General features: G+C 59.9%; 4 protein-coding genes across 4 annotated transcripts; 2 read left to right on the forward strand and 2 right to left on the reverse strand.

Annotated features, from left to right (window-relative positions):
* Window positions 1-520: 520 nt before the first annotated feature.
* ENH_00057170 (hypothetical protein, conserved) lies at window positions 521-5,214 on the reverse strand (the record flags this gene model as incomplete). The annotated part of the gene is made up of 5 exons (XM_013581684.1): window positions 521-809; window positions 1,032-4,246; window positions 4,372-4,454; window positions 4,681-4,830; window positions 5,016-5,214. 5 exons carry the CDS (start codon window positions 5,212-5,214, stop codon window positions 521-523), a joined length of 3,936 nt encoding a protein of 1,311 aa, XP_013437138.1.
* Window positions 5,215-6,605: 1,391 nt separating this feature from the next.
* Window positions 6,606-11,165, forward strand: ENH_00086420 (hypothetical protein, conserved; the record flags this gene model as incomplete). The annotated part of the gene is given in 3 exon segments (XM_013581685.1): window positions 6,606-8,795; window positions 8,975-9,031; window positions 9,036-11,165. Coding segments are annotated over 3 exon segments (4,377 nt in total).
* A 4,727-nt stretch (window positions 11,166-15,892) lies between these two features.
* ENH_00057190 (hypothetical protein, conserved) lies at window positions 15,893-18,199 on the forward strand (the record flags this gene model as incomplete). The annotated part of the gene is made up of 1 exon (XM_013581686.1): window positions 15,893-18,199. One exon carries the CDS (start codon window positions 15,893-15,895, stop codon window positions 18,197-18,199), a length of 2,307 nt encoding a protein of 768 aa, XP_013437140.1.
* A 3,060-nt stretch (window positions 18,200-21,259) lies between these two features.
* ENH_00057200 (hypothetical protein, conserved) lies at window positions 21,260-24,295 on the reverse strand (the record flags this gene model as incomplete). Its single annotated transcript, XM_013581687.1, has 3 exons — window positions 21,260-23,019; window positions 23,535-23,641; window positions 23,859-24,295. The coding sequence occupies 3 exons, from the start codon at window positions 24,293-24,295 to the stop codon at window positions 21,260-21,262; spliced, it is 2,304 nt and encodes a 767-aa protein (XP_013437141.1).
* Between the last annotated feature and the right edge of the window lie 44 nt (window positions 24,296-24,339).

Raw genomic sequence — 24,339 nt, forward strand, 5'->3', positions numbered from 1 at the left:
GCGTTATCACGGCGGCCTCTACAATGCCGCGAGCTCACTCAGCTGCTGCCCGGCGGGCCGGCGCTGCTGCGCAGCTTCATCATTTCAGCGCATGCATGAACTGACCCTCAGCGCTGCTTCCCCGGGGGCCCCATGGGGCCCCACCGCGCCCATACGAGCTCGCAAATTGTGCGTAGGCGCACGAGCACTGAAAGAGTAGTACTGCTATGGAGATTGACTCAGTTTAAACAGAATTACTTACCTGAATAAGTGCTTGTGGATGTAACTATGTAAGAAGCCTACGTTCAAATGGTATTGAAATATCTGGATACGTGCTTGTGCATGCTGAACTGCGCTAGCCGCACACACCCCCAGAGCAAATCCGCTCCTGTTGCCCGCCTTTGATCATTGCGAGTTTCTGGTAGTCTCGGCGCGACCCAGCCAGCCAACCAGCTGGGGGCGCTGCAGCAGGCTACATGGGGCTGCAGCGTGCTGCAGCTTGCCGCAACTTCCGTTGCAGCATCAGCAGCTGCTGCTGCTATCATTGATGCTTCTGCGCCGTGTCTGTCTGCTGGGAAGGCGCCTGCGCAAACCTCATTAAGTTCATCAGCAAACGCCGCTTAGGCAGGGGCTGCGGCGAAAGTGCTGGGGTTTGGATACCCGACGCCGCTGCAGCTGCAGCTCTAATGCTGCTGCTGCTGCTGCTGGTACTGCTAGCGCTGCTGCTGGCGCGGTTGCTGTCATTGCTGCTGTTGCTGCTCATGGACCCCGCCGGCGAACATGCCCAGCGCAAGGGGTCGTGCAGCAGGTAAAACGGGAACCAGCCCTTCCTGAAAACAAAAGGAAGCAAATGCAGCAGCAGATGGGAACAGCCAAGACACTGCACGAACACAGCAGGAAGCCACTGCATGCAGCGCAGGGCTCTCATTGCAACACGCCCGAGATTTCTGCCCCGCTGAAGAAAAGCACTGAGTGCAGCAACAGTCACAGCAGCGGAACAGCTGCTGGAGGTGCAGCTGCAGCAGCATGAGCAGCAGCAGCGTGAGTAGCACCTGTGGGGTTCTCCTTGGATGCCGCCGTACAGCCATCCGCTCTTGTGGTGTACATACACCTCTACTCTCTCTCCTCTGTGGCACCGTAACAGCACCGAGGACGCGGCAGCTGCTGCTGCTGCTGGTTCGCCGCTGCTGCTGCTGCTGCTGCTAAAGCTGCCCCGCGCCTCATCCATGCGGCACGGGGGGGGGCATATTGAGGTTCCCCCGTAGCACACCATGTCCTGTAGCAGCTGCTGCTGCTGCTGCGGCGGCGCCTGGCCCGCTGCAGCAGTGAAGCTATACGAGCTTCCCGGTGACTGCCGCTGCCGCACGTCTGCGTGTGCGTACTCCTGGTCCTGCTGCTTCTGCTGCAGCTGCTGCTGTTGCTGATCGTCCAGCAGCAGCTCGCCACCCCAGCACCACTGCAGCTGGCAGACCTGAACTTCAGAAGGTGTCACCTGCAGGACAGCGCACGCCGGCTGCTTCTGCTGTTGCTGCTGATGCAGCTGCTGCAGCTGTTGCTGGGACTCCTGTAACTGAGAATTGTATTGCCAGCAGTAGCACCCATCCCCGCAGAGCAGGCCAATGGTGCGCGCAACACATGCTGCTGCTGCTGCTGCTGCCTCGGGCTGCTGCAGTCCCGCTTCATATTGAGAGGCACCCGGAAAGTACTCTCTATGGTGCTGTTGCTGCAGCCCTGATGATTCTGCTGCAGCAGATAAAGCTGAAGCACCGACAAGGCCGCCCATCATGCCAGAAGCAGCAGCAGCTGCTGCTGCTGCTGCCTCACTTCCTACCGGCGCCATTGGCCGAGCCGGAGGATACCATGGGGCGCACGAGCTGCGCAGCGTCTGAGAGAGATTCGCGCTGCTGCTGCTGCTGCGGCTGTTATCGGCAGTGCCGCTGCTGCTGGTCCTTTGCTGCATGACCCAAGGCCGCTCTCCTTCATGCTGCTGCTGCTGCACGAAGTGCAAGTAGTTCTGCTGCTGCTCCTGGCGCTGCTGCTGCTGCTGCTGCAGCGACAAGGCTGCCAGCTGTTGATGGCTTCCCCCCAATATACACGAAGCAATGTCCGGCAGGCCCAAGGCGCCTCCGCCTGTGAGGCTATCTCCGCTGTCTTCATTTCCCTTGGGGCTGCATGCAGCAGGTCCTCTTGCTGCAGCTCGTGCTGCTGCGGCTGCTGCTCCCGCTGCAGGTGAGGTCCTTGTTCCTGAGGGCGGCGTTGCGCCAGCTGCTGCCGCCGTCTGTGTTGCTGCTGCTGCTGCTGCTGCTCCGGGCAGGAAAGCCTCACGCAGCTGCTGGCCACGAAGGTACTCTGGGACTGAGCTCGTGGGCCCGGCTGGCCCCGAAGGAGCTAGCGCTTCACAGCTCGGCTGCTGCTGGTGCTGCTGCTGCTGCTGCTGCTGATGCTGCGCGTGGTGGAAATAAGGGTGTTGCAACTGCTGCTGCTGCAAGTGCTGCTGGGGCTGAGCAGCAGGGAAAGGCGGCCAGTTGGACGCAGGCGTTTCTCTCGGGTTGAAGGACCCTGGCATGCGGGAGGAAGCCCGGAGCCCTGGTGCTGCTGCTGCTGCTGCTGTTGCTGCTGCTACACTCCCCGTTGCTGCACCTGCAACAGGAGAAACAAAGTAGTCACTTCTTGCTTCCTCTGCTGCTGCCGCTGCTCTTGGTCCAGCGGAAAAAGCCTCTCCGCTGAAGCGGAATAAGGGCGCAGACGCGTTGCTGCTGCTGCTGCTGCTATTGCCCGCCGTCTGGCTCAAGCTGTGAGTCCTGCTTGAGCCTTGAAAGCTGCTACTGCTGCTCCTGCTGCTGTCGCCGCTGCCTGTTGATGGGCCAATAGGAGGGCAGCCAGGCGGGACCCAGTTGCTGCTGTTGCTGCTGTTGCTGCTGTTTTTGCTGCCATCGTGGCTGCTGCCCGACGAGAACATGCGGCGGGTCCTGCCGCTTGCATCCAGTGTTGCTGCTGCTCTGGGCGTTGCTGCCAATGCTGCCGCTGCTGCTGCTGCTGCTGCTGCAGAGTTGGGTGACGCTGCCCCCTCTGCTCCACAATAAGCCGGCGACTGCTGCGGCTGTTGCAGTTGCTGCTGCTGCATGAACGTAGCTGCAACAAACCGGCCGCCATAGGCCTGTCTATCCCTCTCAAACCCCCTCTCGTGATGAACTGTGGCATCACTCCCCGTGCTGCTGCTGCCGCTGCTGCTGCCGCTGCTCAGGCCCAGCGGCACGTGCCCGAGATGCCGCCCCTCTGCTTCGGGGCCGCTGTCTATAGTTGCAGCAGCAGCAGCAGCTGCTGCTGCCGCTGCCCTCCTAGACGCGTTGCAGGGCGAAGATGTGGCAGTACTGCAACGAGAGACCAACGGCTGGTGCGGGGCTTCCTGCTGCTGTTGCTGCTGCTGCTGCTGCTGCTGCTGCTGAACATCGGCGCTGCATGCAGCTAATTTCGGGGCAGCTGTGGCTGCCGTCTTGTGCAAGTTTGCTGCAGCAAAGCGATCGTAGAGCCCCCCTGTGCTGCTGCCACTGCTTCCTGACCCCCGACTCTGCTGCAGCTGCCGCTGCTCGCCGTCCTGCGACTCTTGCTGCTGCGGTTGCTGCTGCTGCAACTTTCCTGGCTGCTGCTGCTGCTGCTGCCGCCCTGCCTGAAAACGAATACGGGCATCCGAGCTCCTGCCATTCGGGAGACAAGAAAAGCCAGCAGCAGGTGGCGCTCCTTTACTCAGGTCTGCTGCTGTAAGCATATTGAAGGGTCGGGCCAGTTGCTGCTGCTGCAGCTGGAGCTGCTGCTGCTGCTGCTGGAGCAGCAGCTGCTGCTGCTGCGGCATGGAGCTGCAACTCACGCCGCACATGCTCGCGCTTTCGGGAGTGCTGCTGCTGCTCTCGCTGGAAAAACTATCTATGCTGCGCCGCCTGCCATTGTTGCTGCAGGGGTCATCTGCGCAAGTGCTGCTGTCACTGAGGCGGCAGCTGCCGCTGCCGCAGCTCGCTGCGCCTTGCTGCTGCTGGTGCTGCAGCAGCACTGCATGCAGCTTTGGGTCCGCCGAGTCTCGAGACGCCATTAAGCTGCCGCCCAGCCACGGATGCACAGCAGCAGAAGCAACCGGTGCTGCTGCTGCTGCTCTGGGCGCAGCCCCTGTAGAAGGAAAAGCGGCCCCTATGCTGCTGCTGCTGCTGCTCTGCTGCTGCTTAACTGCAGCTGCAGCTACAGCTTGCTCCTGGACTTCCTCTAACTTGCATGAAGCCTGAAGGAACCACAGCAGCACCAGCAGGAGCAGCTGACACACATATGCAGCGTGCAGCAAGCTGCTGTGGTTGCTGCTGCTTCTGGGCTTCTGGCTGCTGCTGCTGCTGAAGAGAAGGGATATACCTGTCTAACAGGGTATGGCCCAGCTGCAGCTGCTGCTGCTCCCGTATCCGCTGCAGCACGGCCGCCGTCCCGAACAGCCCACGCTGCAGCAGCCGCAGCAGCACCCAGCAGCAGCAAAAACATTAAGCGAAGTGGTGGTGGCAGTAGCCACCACAGCAGCAAAAGAACAGTGACACCAATGAAACACATGCAGCAGCAGCAGCAGCAGTAGTAGAAACAGCAGCAAGCACGCTGCAGCAGAACTTGAGCAGAGGCAAGCAACAGCAGTAAGCAGCAGCAGCAAGCAGCAGCACGGGGTTGAGAGCCTACAGGCCAGCTGCTGCTTTAGTCCCTGCAACTTGTGCAGTGTGTCTTCAAGGGCTCCCTCGCCTGCACGCGGCAGGGCCCCCCGCGGGTTCGCCGTTGCTGCTGCTGCTGCTGCTGCTGCTGCTGAAGCCCCATCAGCAGCAGCCCGGTACTCTGCAACAGCAGCAAAACACAGAGAGCACAGCAAGTAGGCGTCAGTGGAAGTGCGCTGTGGACACGGTGGCCACGAACTGCCGGGCTGCTGTCGCTACTGCTGCTGCTGCTGCTGCAGCACTGTAAGCGGCATCAGCAGCAGCGGGAGCAGCAGATGACACTGGGGAGGCAGCCGGCTGTCTGACCTCTAATGGAACTGCGCATTGCCTCTGCTGCCGCTGCAGTCGCGCGCTGTTGCTGCTGCTGCATACTCTGCTGCTGGGCGTGATCCTGCTGCTGCGCACGGGCCTGCAGTAGCTGCTGCAGCTCCTTGTCGCAGCCGTCAAGCCACCGCTGCAGTTCTCGCTGCTGCTCCTTCAAGTGCCCGCGCTGCTGCACTGCCATTTCTGCTGGGGCTGCTGCTGCGGCTGCGGAGGAGCTAACGCTCTAAAAACGCTGTGTGAAGTTGGCCTACTCAAAGAGGCGCAGCCCGCGTCTCTGCTGCTGCAGGCAAGCTGCAGCAGCCGAGGCAGGATGTGGGCCGGGGCCAGCAGCTGCTGCTGCCGTAGGGGTGTGAGCTTGGTTTAAGTTCTGTGCTGCTTCAGCAAATGCTGCTGCTGCACGGACGAGGTTGGCGGCCGGTTTGTAGGGCAGCGACTGGGACGGCCCGGCCCCCCAGTGGCAGGCAGGAAGCTGCTGCTGCTGCAGCAGCAGCAGCAACGGGACTCCCGCGATATTTCCTGTTGCTGCGGCCACAGCACAGCAGAAATCGCTGCTGCAGCTGCTTCAGTTGCAGCAACTGCAGCAGCCTTTGTGCAGACTATAGAAAGATAGAGAGAATGATCCGACACGGCAGACGGGTCCTGCTGCCGTTCGCGCTGCTGCTGGTGCTGTAACTACGAAGAAGGTACAGACGCAAGACAGAATAGAAGGTGTTAGGACAGGTGAGAAGCCTGCGCTGAATTGCAGAGCCGCTCGGGCGGAGGCAGCTGCTGCTGACGCCAGAGCAGCAGCAGCAGCAGCAGCAGCAGCGGCAGCAGCAGCAGCAGCACAGCAGCAGCAGCTGCTGCTGCGGCTTTTGGGGGTAGGCGACGAAACGTAAAAGGAGACGTAGATGGCCTGACGTAAGCATTAGATGTTTAAATTTCCTTCTTCAACTACTTATTTGGCGCCCAATATACAGTTTCCCAGCTGCAGGAAGAGGAGCAGCAGCTGCACCAGCAGCAGCTCGGAGTCGAGGCTGCATGGGAACGATCAGTGACCGTTGGGGGCTAAGGCAAAGCCTTAGCGTTTCCTCCCTAACCGAAATTCTTCTCTTCCCTTGAGCTAATGAAGGTTAGCTCAAATGGGCTGTTTATGGTCTGTGACACCTGCTACACTTGCTGCTGCTCCCGTAGCTGCAGCTGCTGCTCACTCAGGGGGGTCAGGCGCACAGAGGGACTGCCGGGATTCCCCTTTTATCCCGTGTTCTCCCCTTTTTGTGGGGCCCCAAGTTCTCTGTGCAGCAAATTAGGTTTTTAATGACTCAAAGAAGCAGTGCCTTGCATGTGAAAACCGCTGCAGCAGCAGCTGGAACCCCGAGAGAGACACGCAACCTAGCTGCGAGGCAGCACGGCTGCAGCAGCTGCCGCTTGTACTGGTGCCTCCAGCCCGCAGACAGCACTTACATTCAGTCTCTTTTAGAGTGCTGCGTTTTTGCTGCAGTGAGCAGCAGCAGCAGCAGCAGCTCACTGGCCGCGCAAGCCACCGCTTGACTCACCTCATCGAGACAGAGGCGCAGCAGCAGCTCGTTCCTCATGGAGCAGCGGCACAAACAGCTGCCATTTTCTGCTGCATTAAGACGGAAAGAATATCAGCAGCAAGTGCGCGAGCAAGAGAGGTTGAAATCAACAGCACCCACGCACGCAGCACCGCCTCTCAAGCAGCAGCAGCAGCAGCAGCAAGCCGAAGGCCAAGCCCATCCAGCAGCCGTGCTGACTCCCCGGAACCAGCCACAGCTGCCGCAAGGCTGCCTGCTTCAGCTTCCGCAGGCCAAGCAGCAGCAGCAGCAACCGCTGCAGCGAGAGCCGCAGCGCAGCCTACGCCGCTCTGTATCGTCAGGGTCACCTCCGGGCCGCTCCCCCATAAGGCCAGCAGCAGAGGGCCCCACCAGAGAAGATAATTGCCAGCATAAAGGGGCTTTTTGCCTCTTAAATACACCAGAAGACCCGGGAAATAAAGTATTGAAGAAGGGGTCCCCAGCTCCTCCATCTTGGGAGTTTACAAGAGCTGCACGCGCCTGCCGCAGCAGCAGCAGCAGCAGCAGCAGAAAATGCAAGGATGCCAGCCGCAGCGGCAGATATGCGGCAGAGGTGCGAGGCCAAGCAGCAGCGTCCACTGGGGTGGCGAGAGTTGCTGCCACTGTTACTCCTGCTGCTGCTGCAGTAAGACTGTGCAGCAGAGAATCCCAAAGGCCCCAACTTGCGTCCCGCAGCTCATTAAGGCTACAAAATAGTGAGCAGCAGCTGCAGCAAAGACAACGCAGCCTGAGTGCGCTTGGACGGCCTCTTCGTGAGTCCTCTCAAGTCTGCCTGCAGGGTCGCTTGCTGCTGCGGCTGCAGACAGCCCAGCAGCAAAGCCAGCAGCAGCAATGGCAGCAGCAGCAAATGCTTCGCCAGCGGCGTAGCTGGAGCGTGGCATCTTTGCTGCCTCTCAAAAAAGAAGCTGCTGGGGGCCTGCAATGCCTGCGTGCGCGTTCGCTGGCTGCGGCCCGGCAGCAGCAGCAGCAGCTTCCAGCGCTGCAGCGACCGTTGTCATTCCAAGAGGAGCTGCTGCTGCTACGGCGGCTGTGGGAAGCAAACCATGCTGTGGCAACAGCAGCACAGCGACAGGTAACGCAGCGATCCCAACAGCAGCAGCGGCAGCATCCGCAGCAGCAAACAGACGTGGTCAATACGCTGCTTCTGCAACAGGTATTAGAGGAAAAGACGGCTGAGTCCACCCGCGCAAGGAGACAATTACTGCTGTTGAGGCAGCTTCAACACCAAAGGACGAAGCTGGAGCTGCTAAGACGACAGCAGCAACGCTGCAGCAGGAAGCTGACACAGAAGCTGGCACCAGCAGCGCTGCGGTGGTGGGGCACCAGCAGCAGCAGCAGCAGCAGCAGCGGCAACGCGGGAGCAGAGAAAAGTGGAAAGGGGCCGCCTGAGTGTTTGCTGACGGGCATTTTAGAGGGGCCTCACTTACCCATAGAGGGAGAGCTTTGGCTGCGGCGGCTGCACTGGGAGTTGAGTCTTGAGATTAGACAGTGGCAGCAGCGGCAGAGCAGCGGCAGCGGCAGCAGCCGCAACGGAAGACAGGTGGCCACTTTGCTGCAGCTCATCAAGAAGAAGTGCGTGAAGAGACGCAGAAAGAAAGAGAAGCAGTTGAGACGGCAGACACTCTCGAGCTTTCACAGGGCGAGGCGCCAAATGACGCTGTGGGCCAGCAGCAGCAGCAGCAGCAGCAGGAGCTGGTTTACCCTGTATGCACACCACAGGGTAGTGAGCACACCAGAATCGGGGGAGGTCAGAATCTTATCATCTTCAGCAACCTCATGGCAGCAGCAGAACGCAGCTGTTGAGCCCTTCGAGCTCTTTTTCGACTCCTGCAGCAGCTCAGATGGCAGCGAAGAGCTGCAGCAGCCGCAGCAGCAGCAGTCCAGGGCTCAGAACAAGCAGCAAAAAAAGCAGCTCCACCGTTTGCTGCTGCGGCAGTGGAGCCTACGGAAGCCTCGAGCGAGCGATGCTGAAACAGCTCCTGCGCTAGTTGCAGCAGCAGAAACCGCAGCAGCAGCAGCAGCAGCAGCAGCAGCAAAACCAGCGAGCACGCACTCCAACAGCGGGCAGCTGCATGGGTGCAGCGGCCCGCGCCCAGCCGCAGCTAATATCCTGCACACGAGTGAAGACAGGGGCAGCAGCCCGAGTGCTGCTGCTGCTGCTCCTAAAGCCAACCCTGTGTTCTCTGAGGTGCTGCGTAAGGCAAGTTGCCAGACATGCAGGCTGCGTCTGCTGCCCACTTGCTTTTGTGTGTCTGCCTGTGTGGGGCTGTCTTCACCTGCTGCTGTGGGCTTGCCGTTGCTGCTGTGAGAGCTGCCGGCGCTGGGCCGGCTGCGGCTCTCGCTGCTGCTGTTGCTGCTGCTGCGCAGGGTGGGAAGCATCTTAACGCTGCTTTCTTTTACCGGCTTGCAGCTGTTTGCTGCAGCTAATTGTTTTCTCTGGCTGCTCTGCCGTGGTGCTTCTTTGCTGCAGCTGCGACTGCACCTTCAAAGAGGGTCACGGCGGCAGCTGCTGCAGGAGCAAATGCAGCAGCAGCAGCAAAGGCTGCGGCAAATGCTGCTGGAGGAAAGATACCTCGCCTTAGACAGACACGGCACTTCAGCTGACGCCGCGCTTCTCGCCTGGAGGGGTGCGCAACTGGCTCACGAAATCTTCGTCAGGCAGCAGCAGGTGCAGCAGCAGCAGCAGCAGCGTGAGCGGCAGAAACAGCAGCAAAAGCAACTGCAAGAGCAGCCTCCGCAGCAGCAAGAGTGGCAGCAGCCGCAAGACTGTTTCCTGATAGAACCAGGAACGGATGGCACACCGCCTGGCAGCAGTAGCACGAGCAGCAGCAACGAGAAGCCTGACTGCAACACGCAGTGCCTTGGCGAGAAGCCTGAGAGGGGCGGCTGCTGCAGCAGCTGCAGCCGTTGCTGCAGCAGCTCAGTAGGCAAAAGCAGGGGCCACAATTGGCGAAGCTCAAGGTCCTTATCGTATGACTTTCCTCGCAAGCACCGGCGCCCCCTGAGCAGCCTCCGCAGTTTGCCTGTGGGAAGCAGCAGCTCTTTTTGGGGCCGCCGGCGCCGCAGCAGCAACCAGCGCAGCAGCAGGGACAGTAACTTCTGCAGAGGCAGCAGCAGCAACGCGGATAGTGTGCTGCCACCGTATGTGCGCAGTTTGCTGGATGCAGGCAAAGCTTGCGCCAGGCTGGATGAACTTCAGGTCGAGAGGGCATGGAGCAGCAAGAGCTACAGCTTCAGCAGCAACAACGGCTGCAGCAACAGCAGCAGCAGCAGCTGCTGCTGCCACAGAAGCAACTGCAGCAGCAGCAGCAGCAGCAGCCACTGCGGCTGTGGGAATGAGGGACGCGATCGTGAGGGCATTTTAAACAAATCGGCTTCATTCAAGGATGCGCTGCTGTTGCCCATTAACTGGGCACGAAGACTGACTAATATGGGCAAGAAGGAGTCGTACGGAAGAGGCGCAGCAGCAGCAGCAGCTTCCCATAAGCTGCCGCCGCTGCAGCAGCAGCAGAGTCGACCGCCTGCAGACGAACTTGGGCTGTCAGCAGACAGCTGCAGCACTGGACTGCAGCACCAGATGCCAGATGCAGAGCTGCAGCACCAGCAGGAAGTCTCTAGCGGGCTGCACGAGGAGGCGCAGCAGCAGCAGCAGCCAGAGCAGCAAGAGCAGCAGCAGCAGCAGCACCCAAAACAGCAGCAGCAGCAGACAGAAGCCACAGCAGAGCGAACCTGGGGGGACGCAGCTCTCACCCTGCTAAAAGCCATCTTCGAGCTGCACCGCGCAGGACCACAGACCCAGGGGCTGCAGTTGCCGCAGGCGGAAGCAGATGGCTCTTTGCTGCACTTGCTGCAGCTGCAGGAGGCAATCGTGCGGGAGCTCGTGCACTTGCGCCAGCAGCAGCAGCAGCAACAACAACAACAAGAACAACAGAGGCAGCTGCAGCAGAAGCAACCACAAGTCAAGATTCCACTTGCAGGACCTAGCAGACGCAGCAGCATAAAGAGCCTATTCTCTTTTCCTGCTATCTTTCGGCGGGGCAGCAGCAACAAAGAGGAGCTGCCTGCAGCAGCAGCAAAAGCAGCGGCTCCCTCCCACGTGGTAGCCACAAGCACGACTTCGAGCCTCCACGCGGCTTCCCTTCAACGAAGCAGCAGCTGCAGCAGCAAAGGCAGGAGCAGCATCAGCAGGAACAGCAGCAGCTGCAGCAAAGGCTGCAACGACGCCACTACAACTGCTTTCTTCGAGAGCCCTTTGCCGGAGGTGGGCGGTCGGTGCGCTGCTGGTGTGCACGCAGGGTGCTGCCGTGTCTGGGGTGGTGCTGCTGCTACTGCTGCTGCTGCTGCTGCAACTGCAGCAGTTTGCTTTGCTGTTTCTGCTGCTGCTGGCATTTCTTTGGGGGCCCTTGCTTTTGCCCTGCTTGCAGGTGCTGCTCATAGGAGATACCCTCGCTGTGAGCCGAAGGGCCCACAGAGAGTCGCAGCAGCTAGCAGCACTTTTGGACTGCAAAGGAGTTCCCTATTTGTTTATAGACACCAACGCGGCTGCTGCACAGGGTAAAGCACAGCGAGCTGCCCCGCATAGCAGCTGCTCTTAGGAGGGCCCCCCCGGGTCACTTGAGCTTTTAGGGGGCCCCGGGGCCTCCTTGCTTTACTGCTGCGCCCTTGAGTGCCTCATAGTTAAGGAGTGGGCTGGGCCAAAGAGGGCACCATTTGCTGAGCTCGAGCTGCTGCTGCTGCGTCTGCTACTGCTTTGCTGCAGCTTTGGGCACCCATGACGGGGTTCTCCTTGGCCGTCTCCGCCAGCAGCAGCGGCTGCTGACTCCCGAAGCCGCAGGGGGGCCCCCCAGCGAGGTTGCTGGGTCTGGGGGCCCCTGGGGGAAGCTGGGGGGGCCCAGGCGTGGCCCCAGCAAGGCCAGAACAAGGGGTTAGTAAGGCCTGGGGCTGGGGGACAGGGGTTTGCTGCTGAGGGTTTGGTGCTTCAGGCATTTGCTGTTGCTGAACTTGCGCTGCTGTACTGCACACTGCGGTGCCGCCTGCTGCTGCGTGCTTCTGCTGCTGCAGCTTCGGCAGCAGCTGCAGCAAGCGCGGCTGCCGGGCCAGTGCCCCCCCAGCTGCTTATTGATGGGGCCCCTCTTGGGACTGCTGCAGAAGTGCTGGAGTTAGAAGAAGAGGGTTTTCTTGGTGGGCAGCTGTTTGTGCTTGGGGTCTCGAGCTAGGGGTTTATCCAGTAGAAACAAATTGGCTTTTTTTTGAGTTGTTTACTTTCAAATACTTTTTGAAAGCGATTTTTATCAAGATTTGATGACTTAGTTGGACCACGCAATGGTTGAGATAATGGGAAGTAGATTAATTAGTTTTAATCTTTTCAATTTTTTGCAGGTGCGCAGCATATCATTAGTATTCATGTTTGGCTGTCGCTGCTGTGCTGCTTTGTACTGCTTGCTGCTTGAGCTTGCTGCTGCTGCTTGCTGTTTGCTGTCTGCTGCTGCTGCTTGCTGTTCCTTCGTGCTCCTTCTGGCTGTTGTTCCTTCATGCTGCTGCTGCTTGCTGTTGCTGCTGCTTACTGCTTGCTGCTGCATGCCAAGGCTAAATGCGTTCTTGGCTTCTGTCGCAACAGCACTTCTAGAATCTGTGCTGCCTTAGAGTCACCTCTAGAGCCCATAAGGCCAAAAAAATTAAATATATTTCTTTTTTGCTGTTGGAATTGATGGTGCCAGAGCATCCATTTTAGGCCATTTGAAATATCTTGCTGGAATGGGGTTAGGGCTTGGCGCGGGATGCTGCCTAAGGATTTGGGGTTTAGGGTTTAGGGTTTAGGGTTTAGCACCTGATTGTTTCTTTGCTTGCAGACAGTATTCTCAACCGCATCCGATGCCCGCGCTGCCTTTGTGTCCGACTTAGCGCAGTTCTCTGCAGCAACAACAGCAGCAACAGCAGCAGCAGCAGCAACAACAACAACAGCAACAAGCACCAAAGGTGCCTTCAGTGCGGGTGTCGTTTGAGGCCCGTCGTGCTGGGAAGCGTCAGACCAGCTGCAAGGCTGCGGTGGGTGTACAGGTGAGCAGCAGCAGCAGTGGCAGCAGTAGAAGCAGCAGTAGAAGTAGCAAGAGCAGCAACAGTAGCAGCAGTAGTACCAGCAGCAGCAACAGCAGTAGTGCCAGCAGCGGCAGAAGTAGCAGCGGCAACAGGACCATCAACAGAACCGGCATTCGCACGAGCAAAATCAGCAACAGCAGCGACAGAAGCAGATGCAGCAAAGCCACAGAGACAAATTGTTGTTAAGAATATGCTCGAGGCAGACATTGCTGCTGCTGCCTTTGCAGAGGAAGACTTCTGGGGCAACCGGCCGCCTGCAGCAGCAGGCGAGCCGACGCGGTCTCAGGTGCGCAGCGCAGCAGCAGCAACGCGGACTGAAACAGCAGCAACAGGAAAGGCCTTAGGATCACGCGAGCGCTGCCTTTGCTGCTGCTGCTGCTGCAGCAAAGCACTTTGAGCCACTTTGGGGGTGTTTTTGCTATGCTGCAGCAAGGCACATTTATGCAACTTTGTGGTGTTTTTGCAGCTTTCTTGAGCTCCCCAGGAAGCTGCCTGTACTGCGGGGGGCCTCGTGGTACCAGCAGCTACAGCAGCAGCAGCAGCAGCAGCAGGGCAGCAGCAGCAACAAGCAGCTCAGAAACAGCTGATATAGTTGGAAGCAGCACCCCGGGCAAACAGGCTGTTAGTGAGACTTTCCAATTAGGGGCTGGCCCTCAATTGCCCGTCTATGGCGCCTGTCTGGCCTCCTCTCTTGGAGGGCGAAGCAGCAGCGTGCGTTCGCAGCAGCAGCAGCAGCAGCAACAGCAGCAGCAGCAACAGCAGCAGCAGCAGCGGCCGCAGAAGTGCCAAGAGACGAAGAGGCATCCCATGAGAGGGGACAGTTTAGCAGTACTTCGGTGCTTCCGCTGCGGCTTTGGAGCAGCCGAAGCAGCAGCATGTTCTCTGTTGGGGCTTTGCTGCCTCCCATTGCCTTCTTGCGCGGCCTGCGGTCTGCAGCGTACGTCTGGCCCCTGACTGCCCTTTTTGCGCGTTTTGCATCTTTTGTGTTTTTTGTGTCATTTGACTTTAAAGGAAATGGCAACAAAGGCGCTTCAGCGCTTGGCCTGAAGCTCTTTCTCTGTGTCTTCGTGCTGCTGCGACGGCCCCGGTGCTGCTCTCCGGGCGTTGCAGCGCGCTGCGGTGTACGTACACTGGAACTAGTGTGCACATGCCAGGCTGGGGCTGTTGAGCGTGTGTGCTGCTGCTGCAGCAGGAAACCGCTACGTGTGCAGGAGCCCTTGTTGTGATGAGGGAAAGCCAGAGACTACGCGCCCGACGGAAGACAGAGCCGAGGCTGTTGAGGGGCCTCACAGTTTCTGTCCGAAAGTGTGGCTGCCTGTGCTGCAGCAGAGCTGCTGGCAGCAGCAGGGGCGTTTCTTGTGCCCTCGCTGTGGGCTTTTTCCCGGCAGTGTGGGCCAGCCAGCGGCCAGTTCATCTGCGGATCGGGGAGAGAGTTCTCTCGCAAGCTAGGCGCGTTTTTTAAACACTTATTGGCGCAGCCTATGGGCCTGAAGCGGCGAAGCAGGCCCCCATGGAGCCGCCACGGGCGGTGGCAGCAGCCACTCGCTTTACTGAGGCCCCACAGGCTCTTCTCTCCGTGTAACGAGCCCTCTATGGGGCGTTTCGGGGTTTGAGACTCGCCACATGTTTGGGTCTGTGAATTTCAGGTAAGTTTCACTGCGTTATGGATAGCCTTACGAAATAGGCCATTGGTCCGCTTCGCCGCAGGCGCCGCGCGCGGCGGGAGGCAGCGCTCGGGGTGCAAAGCTGACGGCACGGCGGGTGAGTAAAGGAATATTAGAGTCCTTTGCAGTTTTTGTCCACTTATTTGTTCTTTGCTTTCTAGTTTTAGCGTTTGAGGCGTGAAAATGGAGGGGAATGCACGGCGAGCATGCGAGCCCTCAGGAGGCTCGGAGTGACTCGGCGCCCCAGCTACATGGCGAGGACCGCCAACAAGCCACGGGGATTAAGCGAGGTGTATATTCCCTGGCTTTTCAAAAAGCAAAAGAAAGCGTAAATTTAAATACGAAGTTAATTCTTTTGAGTATTTCGGGGAGGAGAGGAACTGCAGGGGCGTATGAAAACGGCTGGCTGTGTGGCGCCCGCGGTCGCGAGCCAATGTTGCGCCCGATGGGGCGCAGGAAGAAAGCCATTTTGCCTATATTTTTGCTAATTTCCCCCTTCGCATGTTTTTAAGGGAATTTGGTAGTTTTTATTCAGAAAAAAGCAATAAATAAAGCAGGCTGACTCCATAAGCCCCAAGCGCACCCGCAGCTGCGCCTCGGGTCTGGCCCGGTGCTGCTGAGACGGCGCTGACCAGGGCCTCGTGCTCTCTGTGGACTCTCCTCCTCTTTTTTTGAGTAAATTTGAGCTTTATTCTTTCATTTTAACCTCATTGTGCACCTTGTCAAGCGTCTTCCATTTCCTAGAGAGCCCCGGCTCGCCTGCCGTGTTCCCTGTAGCGGCGGCGGCTAGAGAGGGGGCCTCTTAGGGCGCGTCGCCTCCTCCTTGTTGGCTTATTTGGGGCCTCCAGCCCCCGTTTTTGGTATTTTTTATTCCCTTAGGTGCATATAAGAGCGCCACTTCTCTTTTTCCTGGTAGAAGAGGGCCCGCAGGCGCCCCCCAGCACAGAGAGAAACACCAACACAACCTAGCGGCGAGACTGCAGCTGCCAAGGGGCACTTGCATGCAGCCCTTACCTTTAAATTAAAACGTGTAGAGAGTCTGTTTAGTAGAAGGACTTCAGTAGGCTCTGTAGGGCCTTTAACAGCTGCGCACTTCTCCTCTTTTTCGTTCCCAAGAAGGCCCCCTTCTGAGGGGCCCATGCTGCTTTCCTGGGCGTATATTGCCGCTCTCTGGCTGCCGCGCTTTTAAACTCTCAAAGGGAAAAAAGAGCCCTCTAGTCCTTTCTCGGCCTGCCCGTGTGTGGTCGCTGGGTTGGCTCTTGCGGCAGCAGCAGCAGCAGCAGCAGCAGCAGCGGCAGCAGCAGCAGCAGCGAGCGCTGCAGTGCAGCAGCATCAAGTGGAGCAGCACGTGCGGCAGCAGCAGCTCCTCCAGCTCGAACGAAGCGATGGTCTTCTCGGCGGTGCCGCGGCGACTCTGCATTTGTCCCTTTTTGAATCGATTTCGCTAACTCAGCTGCTGCTGCTGCTGCTGCTGCTGCTGCTGGCCTTGAGGGCCCCCCAGCTGCCCCCGGGGGCCCCTTGGCTGATGGCGGGGCAGTCCCAGCCGCTGCAGTTCCCCTACCCCTTTACCCACCCTCCCCGTTCCCTCCCGGGGCCCCCCCCGGGGCGGCCTCGAGATGTTGATGAGCCAGAAAAACACAAGACCGAGCCCCACGTCTTAGAGTGGCTACTGCGGGCCAAGGCGGAGCTGAGGGCCCCCCCGGAGCCGGACTCAGGCGGCCAAGCTGAGGGTCTTGGGGGCCCCCAGGAGAGGCGGGGGGCCCCCGAGGGGGAGGAGCCCGAGGGGGCCTGGGGCCCCCGGGACCCCGGCGGGGGCCCCTCGGGGGGGCCCCCCACTGATAGACCCAGAGCCAGAGACTGGAAAGAAGAGCTCCAGACAGCTTTGAGATGTTCCCAAGAAGTCCCTTTCGGCGAAGCCGGGGCACACAGCGGCCAGGGGGCCCCCACGGGCAGCGCAGCACATGCAGCCTCGAGGAGGGGGGCCCCCAGGAAGGACCCGGGGGCCCCCGACTCTGCATCTGAGGCGGATGCAGGGGCCCCTCGCTCCTCTAGGAGGCTCCCTGTGGGCTCTGTTGCTGCAGCTGCTGCTGCAGCAGCTGCAGCAGCAGCTGCAGCCGTCCCCCTGGGGCCCCGTGGGGGATCCCAAGAGGGGGCCCCCTCTTCTCCGAGTAATGGGGGGCCCCTCAGCTCAAGTCTGAGCTGGACCGAGAGTGATGAAGATGGCATGCCAGTCTTTCTTTCGGGGGAGGGCAGCACACTGCTGGGCAAGCAGTATGGGGGGCCCCAGTGGGGCCTCGACGAGCAGGAGGCTGTGGGGCCCCCTGGGGGCCCCTCCTCACAGGGGGAGGGGCGGCTACGAGGGGCGGCCTTGCTGTGCCCCGCTGGGTCCGATCCTGCTGCTGCTGCTGCTGCAGGTCATGCAGCCGCAACTGCTGCTGCTGCTGCTGCGCCTGCAGCAGCTGCTGCAGCTGTCTCTGGGGGCGCAGCGGACAGCGCTCGCGGGCGGCTGCCGCTTCTGTCGGGGGGCCCCGTGGAGGCCCCTGAGGCCCTGCAGGGGCCCCCTGCTGGCTGCGCTGCAGAGGGGCCCCCATCACCCGAAGCAGCGGCTGCTGCGGGGGCCCCCCCCAAGGGCAACACGCAGCTGCCCTTCACTGGGGATCGATCGATCCCAGCTTCTCCCCACGGTTGTGGGGCCCTCGCCCCACAGTTCTCTCCCGTGGCCTACCAGGTGTCCCCGCAAGGGCCTCAGGGGGCCCCCAAGGGGCCCCCCTTGAAGGTGGCGGACCTCCCGCTGTCGCCGGGGCCCCAGGGGAGGCCCTACAGGCCAGCCAACAGCAAGCTGCGGGGGCAGCAGGCCACTGCTGTGGAGCAGCTGCGGCCGGAGGAGCAGCTGCAGCAGCAGAAGCAGCAGCAGCAACAGCAGCAGATTATAGAGCAGAAGGACCAGCAGCAGCAGCAGCAACAGCAGCAGCAGCAGCAGAGGCAAGAATGGGCCGCCTGCAGGAACAGCACAGCGCTTGAGCTAACTGAAGCTACTGATGCTCGCTGGCTGTCGTTTGCAGCCGCAGAACTGCCTTCCGCAGCAGCAGCAAAAACAGCTACAGGAACGGCAGCGACAACAGCAGCAACAACAGCAGCAACAACAACAGCAGCAGCAGCAGCAGGAAAGCCCGAGACAGCGACAGCCGTACAGGTCGCAGCCATGCTCCCGCCTGAGTCATTTGCCACAAGGGTTAGGAGAGCTGCGCTTCAGCAGCAGCAGCAGCAGGAGCTGCAGCAGCAGCGAATGCTACAGCATCACCAAGGGCCGCTTCAGCAGCAGCAGCACCACCACGAATCGCAACAACAGCAACTCAGACAGCAGCAGCAGCAGGAACAACAGCTGGTACTGCAGCAGCTGCAACATCAAGAAGGGCAAATATATGCCCAGCATATGCATCAGACAACCGCCTTGTATTCTTCCATTCCACAAGACCAGCAGCAGCAGCAGCACCAGCAGCAGCAGCTTCTCTTTTTTCAGCAGCAGCAGCAGCAGCAGCGGCTGCAGCAGCCGCTGCAAGCTTTTGCATCCCCCCACCCCGAAATCGCACCCCAGTTATCGCAGCAGCTGCTGCCGCAGCAGCAACTGCAGCAGCAGCAGCAGCAAGAGTGGTTCGTGTGGCTCCAGTCAACAGCCTCCGTCCACCAGCAGCTGCTGCTGAGGGGGCCCCCAGCCCCAGCCCTCCAGGAGCAGCAAGAGGGGCAGCTCTTTCTGCCTCCTTTGCCCCCCGCCAGGTCTCGGGCGAAGCAGCGCCCCTGCTCTTTAGGCGCGTGGATGGGCCCGGGCTGCTAACAGCTAGCTCAGCAGCTAGCTAGCTAACTAGCTAGATGGCTAGCTGGTTACCTAGCTAGTTAGCTAGCTGGCTAGCTGGCTAGCTAGCCAGCTTACTAACTAGTTGGCTGGCTGGCTAGCTAGCTATCTGGCTGGTTAGCTAGCTAGCTAGCTAGCTAGCTCGCTAGCTGCGCGGCCGCGCATGGCTCGGCTCTACGGCGCCTTAGCTGCTCGGCTTGCAAAACCCATTTGCCATTATATATTCCACCCTCAGCGACAGCCGCGCAAATTAGCTAGCTAGCTAGCTAGCTAGCTAGCTGACGAGCTAGGTACCTGAGTAGCGATGCATTCAATTAAGTCTTGCCGCTCTTTTAAGTCTCTACCTGCGGTTACCTAGGTAGCATATCAATCAGATAGCTAGCTGGCGAGCTAGCTAGCTAGCTAGCTAGGGTGGTGTATTTATTGTTAGAGCCATTTAGCCTGTTAGGTTGGCGGCAACACCCACACCCGCCTCAACAGAGGCCTAGCAGAGCGGTCTATCCGTATGTAGCCTCCCGCTGCAGCAGCAGCAGCAGCTGCTGCTGCTGCTGCTGCTAGTGCTGGGTGTTTCCCCGGTGTCTCCTGTTGCCCTTGCCTATCTCTCTTTAGCCTCTGTTGCTGCATTTGGCTCTCTGTGGAGCCAAGGGCGTCCGCACTTCGCTGTGGCGCTGCAGCTTGAAGGCCAGCCGCTGCGCATGCAGTTGCATGCAGCCCCAGAGCAGCTTGAGTGCATGGTGCATGCAGCCTCCCCGCAGCTTGCATGCATGCGCATGCATGCTGCATGCATTCTGCACGTTGCATGCAACGCGCATGCAGCCCCAGGGCAGTTTTGGCGCCCTACAGCTGCAGCATGCACGGGGCTTTCGTGCAGTCCTGCTGCGGCATGCATGCATGCTGCATGCAGGACTGCTGCAGAACGCATGCAGTCCCACTGAGCACAGGGGCCTAAGCCACACAAAGACACAAGAAAGGCCACAGCTCCACACGGAGCTGCCTCTGCAGCTGCTTCGCATTTGCACTAATCTCTAAACTTTCCTTATTGAGGCTTTCCAGTTGCTCCATCCCAGTGCCCTCTCTTTGCTCTGGGCCTCCTCATTCCACGGCTGTGCAGCAGCAGCAGCAGCAGTAGCAGCAGTAGCAGCAGCTGCAGCAGTTTCTGCTGCTGCAGCTGCTGCTGCGAGGCTCACAGCTGCACAGTGGAGGCCCGGCGCTGCACCCCGCACGACAATAGAGAGCTTGGCCGTTGTATCTGTGCCTCTGCTCGGCTGATCTACCTTCAGCAGCAGCAGCAGCAGCAGCAGCAGCAGAGGTTTGCTGCAGCTCAGCACCTCCCCCTGGGGCCTTAAACTATACTCCCCTGTCTAATTAACTTTGCCCTACGCTACTTCCTCTTCGGGTCTGCTGCGCCCGCTTCTGCTGCTGCCTCTGTTGCTGCCTGACGTGGGGAGTCTGGCAGCAGCAGCTAGAGTGCTGCTGCTGCACTCTTTGCCGCTGGCGCTGTAGAGAAAGGCTTGTGGCTAACCGTAGCTGCCCGTGGCTAGCTGTAGCTAGCTATGGCTAACTGTAGCTAGGCCTAGCCATCTGAAGCCAGCTGTAGCTAACTGTGGCTATCTGCAGCTAGCTGCAGCCAGTTGTAGCTAGCTGTGGCTAGCTGCTGCCCATGCCCTCCCACTTCGCTACTGAAGCAAAAACTGAAGCGCCTCCCTCTACGGGAAGCCGTTTTGTCTCGGCGAGGCGCCCTTAAAGTAAATGGGCCCCTGCCGCTGCTGCTGCTGTCTCTCTGCCACTGGCTTTCCCTGCATGCAGGCGGCCTTCCGCAGCAGCAGCTGTTGCAGCTGCTGCTGCAGCAGCTGCAGCGTGAACTGCAGCAGCAGCTGCTGCTGCAGACGCCTTACGCTGCCGCCCCGCCCCTTCAGGGCTGCCCACGAGCTAGCCCACGCGAGGGGAAAAGCAAAAGAATAAATATAATAACGCCGAGGGTCATATACAAAAACAAAGAAGGCCAGAGGCAAAAAGCAGGAAAGACAAACAAGGAAAAGAGCCCCTGTCACCCGCCTCTGCGCTAATGCCAAGCGCCTTCAAAGCGGGAATTCCCAGCTTCCACTTTAACACAGACACAAACCCCCAAAACAGCAGCTACTTGGCTAGCTAGCTGCGCAGCTTGCTAGCCACGCCGCTGCCTCGCCAGCTAGCCGCGCAGCTAGCTAGCCACGCAGCCAGCTAGCCGCGCAGCCAGCTAGCCGCGCAGCTAGCTGGCTGCGCAGCTAGCTAGCCATGCAGCTACCTTGCCGGCTTGCCACGCAGCTACCAAGCCAGCTAGCTACGCAGCTAACTAGCCATGACGCTGGCTCGCCAGCTAGCTAGCCACGCAGCTACCTGGTTAGCTAGCCAACTGGGGATGCTCTAATGCTTCAAAGCGGCAAACTCCTCTCTGAAACCCACATGCGCGCGCGTCGGAAGCACCATTAACGCCGATGCAGTGCAATTGCTGCTGCTGCTCTTATTGCTGCTGCTGCAGCGCCGCCTGCTGCGCACCAACCTGCTGCTGCATGCGTCCCGCGAAAATAGACTGTTGACTTGTACTACAATTGCCGTCTACCGGATCCCCTCTTATACTGCCTGTTTTCTGCGGCAGTTGCTGCAGCAGCTGCTGCTGCAGCAACTGCTGGTGTTACTTCTTTTGCTGCTCATTTCTTCTTCGCCCGTAGCGAAATCCGCTGCCAGTGCTGCTGCGTATCGACCTGCATATAGCGGCCTCTTGAACAAGTCCCGCTGCTTCTGTTGTTTCTTAATACCTCCCTCAAGTGAGCTCTGCTGCATGCATTCCTAGCATCGCTGCTGCTGCAGTTGCTGCTGCGGCTCTTGCCGCTGCAGCAAATGCTTCTTTTGCTGCTGCAGCAACAGGTGCTGCTGTTGCTGCAGCTGTTAACTCGTCTTGTCCTCTTGAGCTTGCCACTGTTGCTGCTCACATCTTGCGTGCACCATCCTACTGTGCTGGTCTCACATATGCGGCTATTTTTGCTGCTGCTGCTGCTGCTGCTGCTATTCTTGTGAGGCTGCCACAGTTGTGTCCTGCTGCTGCTGCTCCAGCTTCTCTTCCTGCTCCAGCTTCTCCTCCTCCTCTTGCTCCACTTCCTGTTCGTAATCTGCTTCCTGCTGCTCTTGGTGCTCCTGCTCTTCTGCCTGCTCGTGCATTTGCTCCTGCTGCTCCTGCTGCTCGTGCTGCTCCTGCTGCTCGTGCTGCTCGTGCTGCTCCTGCTGCACATCCTGCTCTCGCTGCTCGTGCGGCTCCCGCAGCTCCTGCAGCTCGTGAGGCTCCTGCTGTTCCTGCTGCTCGCGCAGCTCTTGCTGCTCGTGCTGCTCTTGCTGCTGGTGCTGCTCGTGCTGCTCTTGCTGCTCTTGCTGCACAGGCTCTTCACGGCTTTCCTGCTGCTGCTCCTGTTTGTCCCGTTGGCCGTGCTGCTCCCGTTCGTCCTGTTGCTCCGGCTGGTCGTGCTGCTCGTGGTTGTCGTGCTGCTGCTGCTGCTGCTGCTGGTCCCGCTGCTGCTCTTCCTGTTCGCGCTGCAGTTCCCTGAGGACTCGGACTTGTTCTTCTTCGAGTTCTGCGTGTTGCTGGGGTTTGGGTTTTTGCACTTTGGAGCGTCTCAAGCTTCTGCGTTTCTTCTGCAGCTCCTGCTCGCGCTGCTGCTGCGGGTCCCCCTGCTGCTGCTGCTGCTGCTGCTGCTGCTGCTGCTGCTGCTGGGCGAGGCGGGACCTGGCGGCGGAGTAGCGCTCCATGACCTGCCTGGCGAGCGGGCAGGGGGGGGGCCCCTGGCCGGCCTCGACGAGGGCCCAGTCGACGCCGTGGAAGTACTCGTCGTTGAGGACTTGTTGGAGAGAAGCTCTTTTGGAAATGTCGGGATTGACCATTTTGAGGACAAGACGGACGAGCGCGGCCTCGCGCGGGACTTGCTGGTACTTGCGGACGCGCACGAGCATGCGGGCGAAGGCCATGCCCAGCGCGTAGACGTCGGACTTAGCCGAAAAAGGCACAAAAGAAGAAAAACGGCGAAGTTCGGGGGCCGTGAAGCCCCGCGTGTGCGTGGCCTCCTCCTGCGGGCAGGGCTGGCCCAGCGGCCACAGCATCTCGAAGTCCGCGAGGCGAATGTGGCCATCAAGTCCTACAAAGAAGTTCGGAGGCTTCAAGTCTCTGTGGAGAAAGCCGCTGCGGTGCAGCAGCGCAACAGCAGCGGCCATTTCTGCTGCGGCCCACAGCACTTCGACGCTGCGCGGCGCGTCGCGGTAGTACTGCGAAAAGTCGCAGCAGGCGCGCGGCAGCACCAGGTAGACGTTTGCGCTGCGCCGCGAGCGGAAGGCCCGCAGCAGCTGCAGCAGCAGCAGCTGCTGCTGCGGCACGTGCTGCTGCATCGCGTACACTTCCCACGCAGTCTGTTCCTTCCCGAACTCCGGCCGGTAACTCCGCCCTTTTATTGCAACTCCTTCTTTTCTTTCTTCCGAACTCAACTCCAAAAACTCCGACAACTCCTCCGAAGGATGCTCCACTATCGTCACGAACGTCCGCCGCCGGCCCCGCCGGCCCTCCCCGCTCGGGGGCCCCCCGGGGCCCCCGAGGGGGCCCCCGGGGGGGCCCCCGGGGGGGCCCCCGGGGGGGCCCCCGGGGGGCCCCAGGGGGGGCACTGCTACGCCAGAGGGGGCCCCTGATAAACCCTCCAGCCCATCCGCCACTGCCTGGAACTCCGGCCAGTCGCGCTCGTCCACTGTCGGCAACTTCCACAAGTACCAAGTCCAAGACCAAGGCTTGTCTGCAGCAGCAGCAGCAGCAGCAGCAGCAGCAGCAGCAGCAGCGTGAGCGGGGGCAGCAGCAGCAGGGAATCGCGCGACAAAGAAGCGGACCATCTAGGCTTATGAGGGGACACGGCGTAGCTAACCCCCAGCTAGCTAGCCACATGGCTAGCTAGCTAGGGAGGTGGCTAGCTAGCTGCGGAGCCGGCTAAACTGCTTGATACCTAGCTAGCTGCACAGCTAGCTGCACAGCTAGCTGCACAGCTAGCTAAGCTGCTGCACACCTAGCTAGCTAAACAGCTAGCTAAACAGCTAGCTAAGCTGCTCACACCTCGCTAGCTAGCCAGCTAGCTAAGCAGCTACACACCTAGCTAGCTACGCAGCCATCTACGCAGAGCACACACAGGCCCAGCAACTGCCCGGCTAGCTAGCTAGCCAACTAGCCAGCTGGCTAACCAGCTAGCTAGCTAGCTAGCTAGCTAGCTAGCTAGCTAGCTAGCTAGCTAGCTAGCTAGCTGCTATGAAGGGAACTTACACTTGAAGTTGTTGGACATGGTCTTAAAGGCCCTTTGAATGGAACCCGCGTGCTCGTGCAGAAGAGCCCCACCAGCTAACATCACCAGCCCGGCGCCCGCAGCAGCCCTGCAGCAGCAGCAGCAGCAGCAGCAGCAGCAGCAGCAGCAGCAACAGCAGCAGCAGCACCAGAAGAAGAAGCGAAGCAAGTTAACGGCTGCAGAGGTGTCAACACACTGTACAACAGGGGCTCAGGCCCTAGCTAGGGTTTAGGGTTTGGGCGCAACGGTTTACAGGCTAGAAGAGATAAACCCTGATTTAGGGTTTAGTGAGGGTTTAGACGCACATTAGGCGCCGCGGCCGCTGCCCTGCAGCAGAAGAAGCACTTAAGAACTGCTGCCCTGAGACTTCCTCCATGAGCTGCTGCAGCGAAGCCTCTGCTGCTGCAGCATCTGCTTCTGCTGCAGCATCAGCATCTGCTTCTGCTGCATCTGCTTCTGCTGCAGCATCAGCTGCTGCCTGATCTGCTTCTGCGGAAGCAAGTGCTGCTGCTGCAGCGGCTTCTCCTGCAGCAGAAGACGCTGCGGCGGCTTCTAGCAGTGCTTTCAGTGGATATGCAGCTGCTGCTGGAGCTGCTGCTGCTGCTGCTGCTGCTGGAGAAGCAGCAGCAGCAGCTGCTGCTTCTTCGTTTTCATCTGCTGCTAAGACGGGAGCAGCAAAAGAGATGTGCAGGAAGACAAGCAGCAGCGCCGCAACAGCAGCGCCTTCAAACAACTTCCTCATTTTCGGGAAGCCTCAATCTGCTGCTGCTGCTGCTGCTGCTGCTG

Source organism: Eimeria necatrix, genomic scaffold, assembly GCF_000499385.1.
Source record: "Eimeria necatrix Houghton genomic scaffold, Enh_scaff47, whole genome shotgun sequence".
Classification (NCBI taxonomy): Eukaryota; Apicomplexa; class Conoidasida; order Eucoccidiorida; family Eimeriidae; genus Eimeria; species Eimeria necatrix.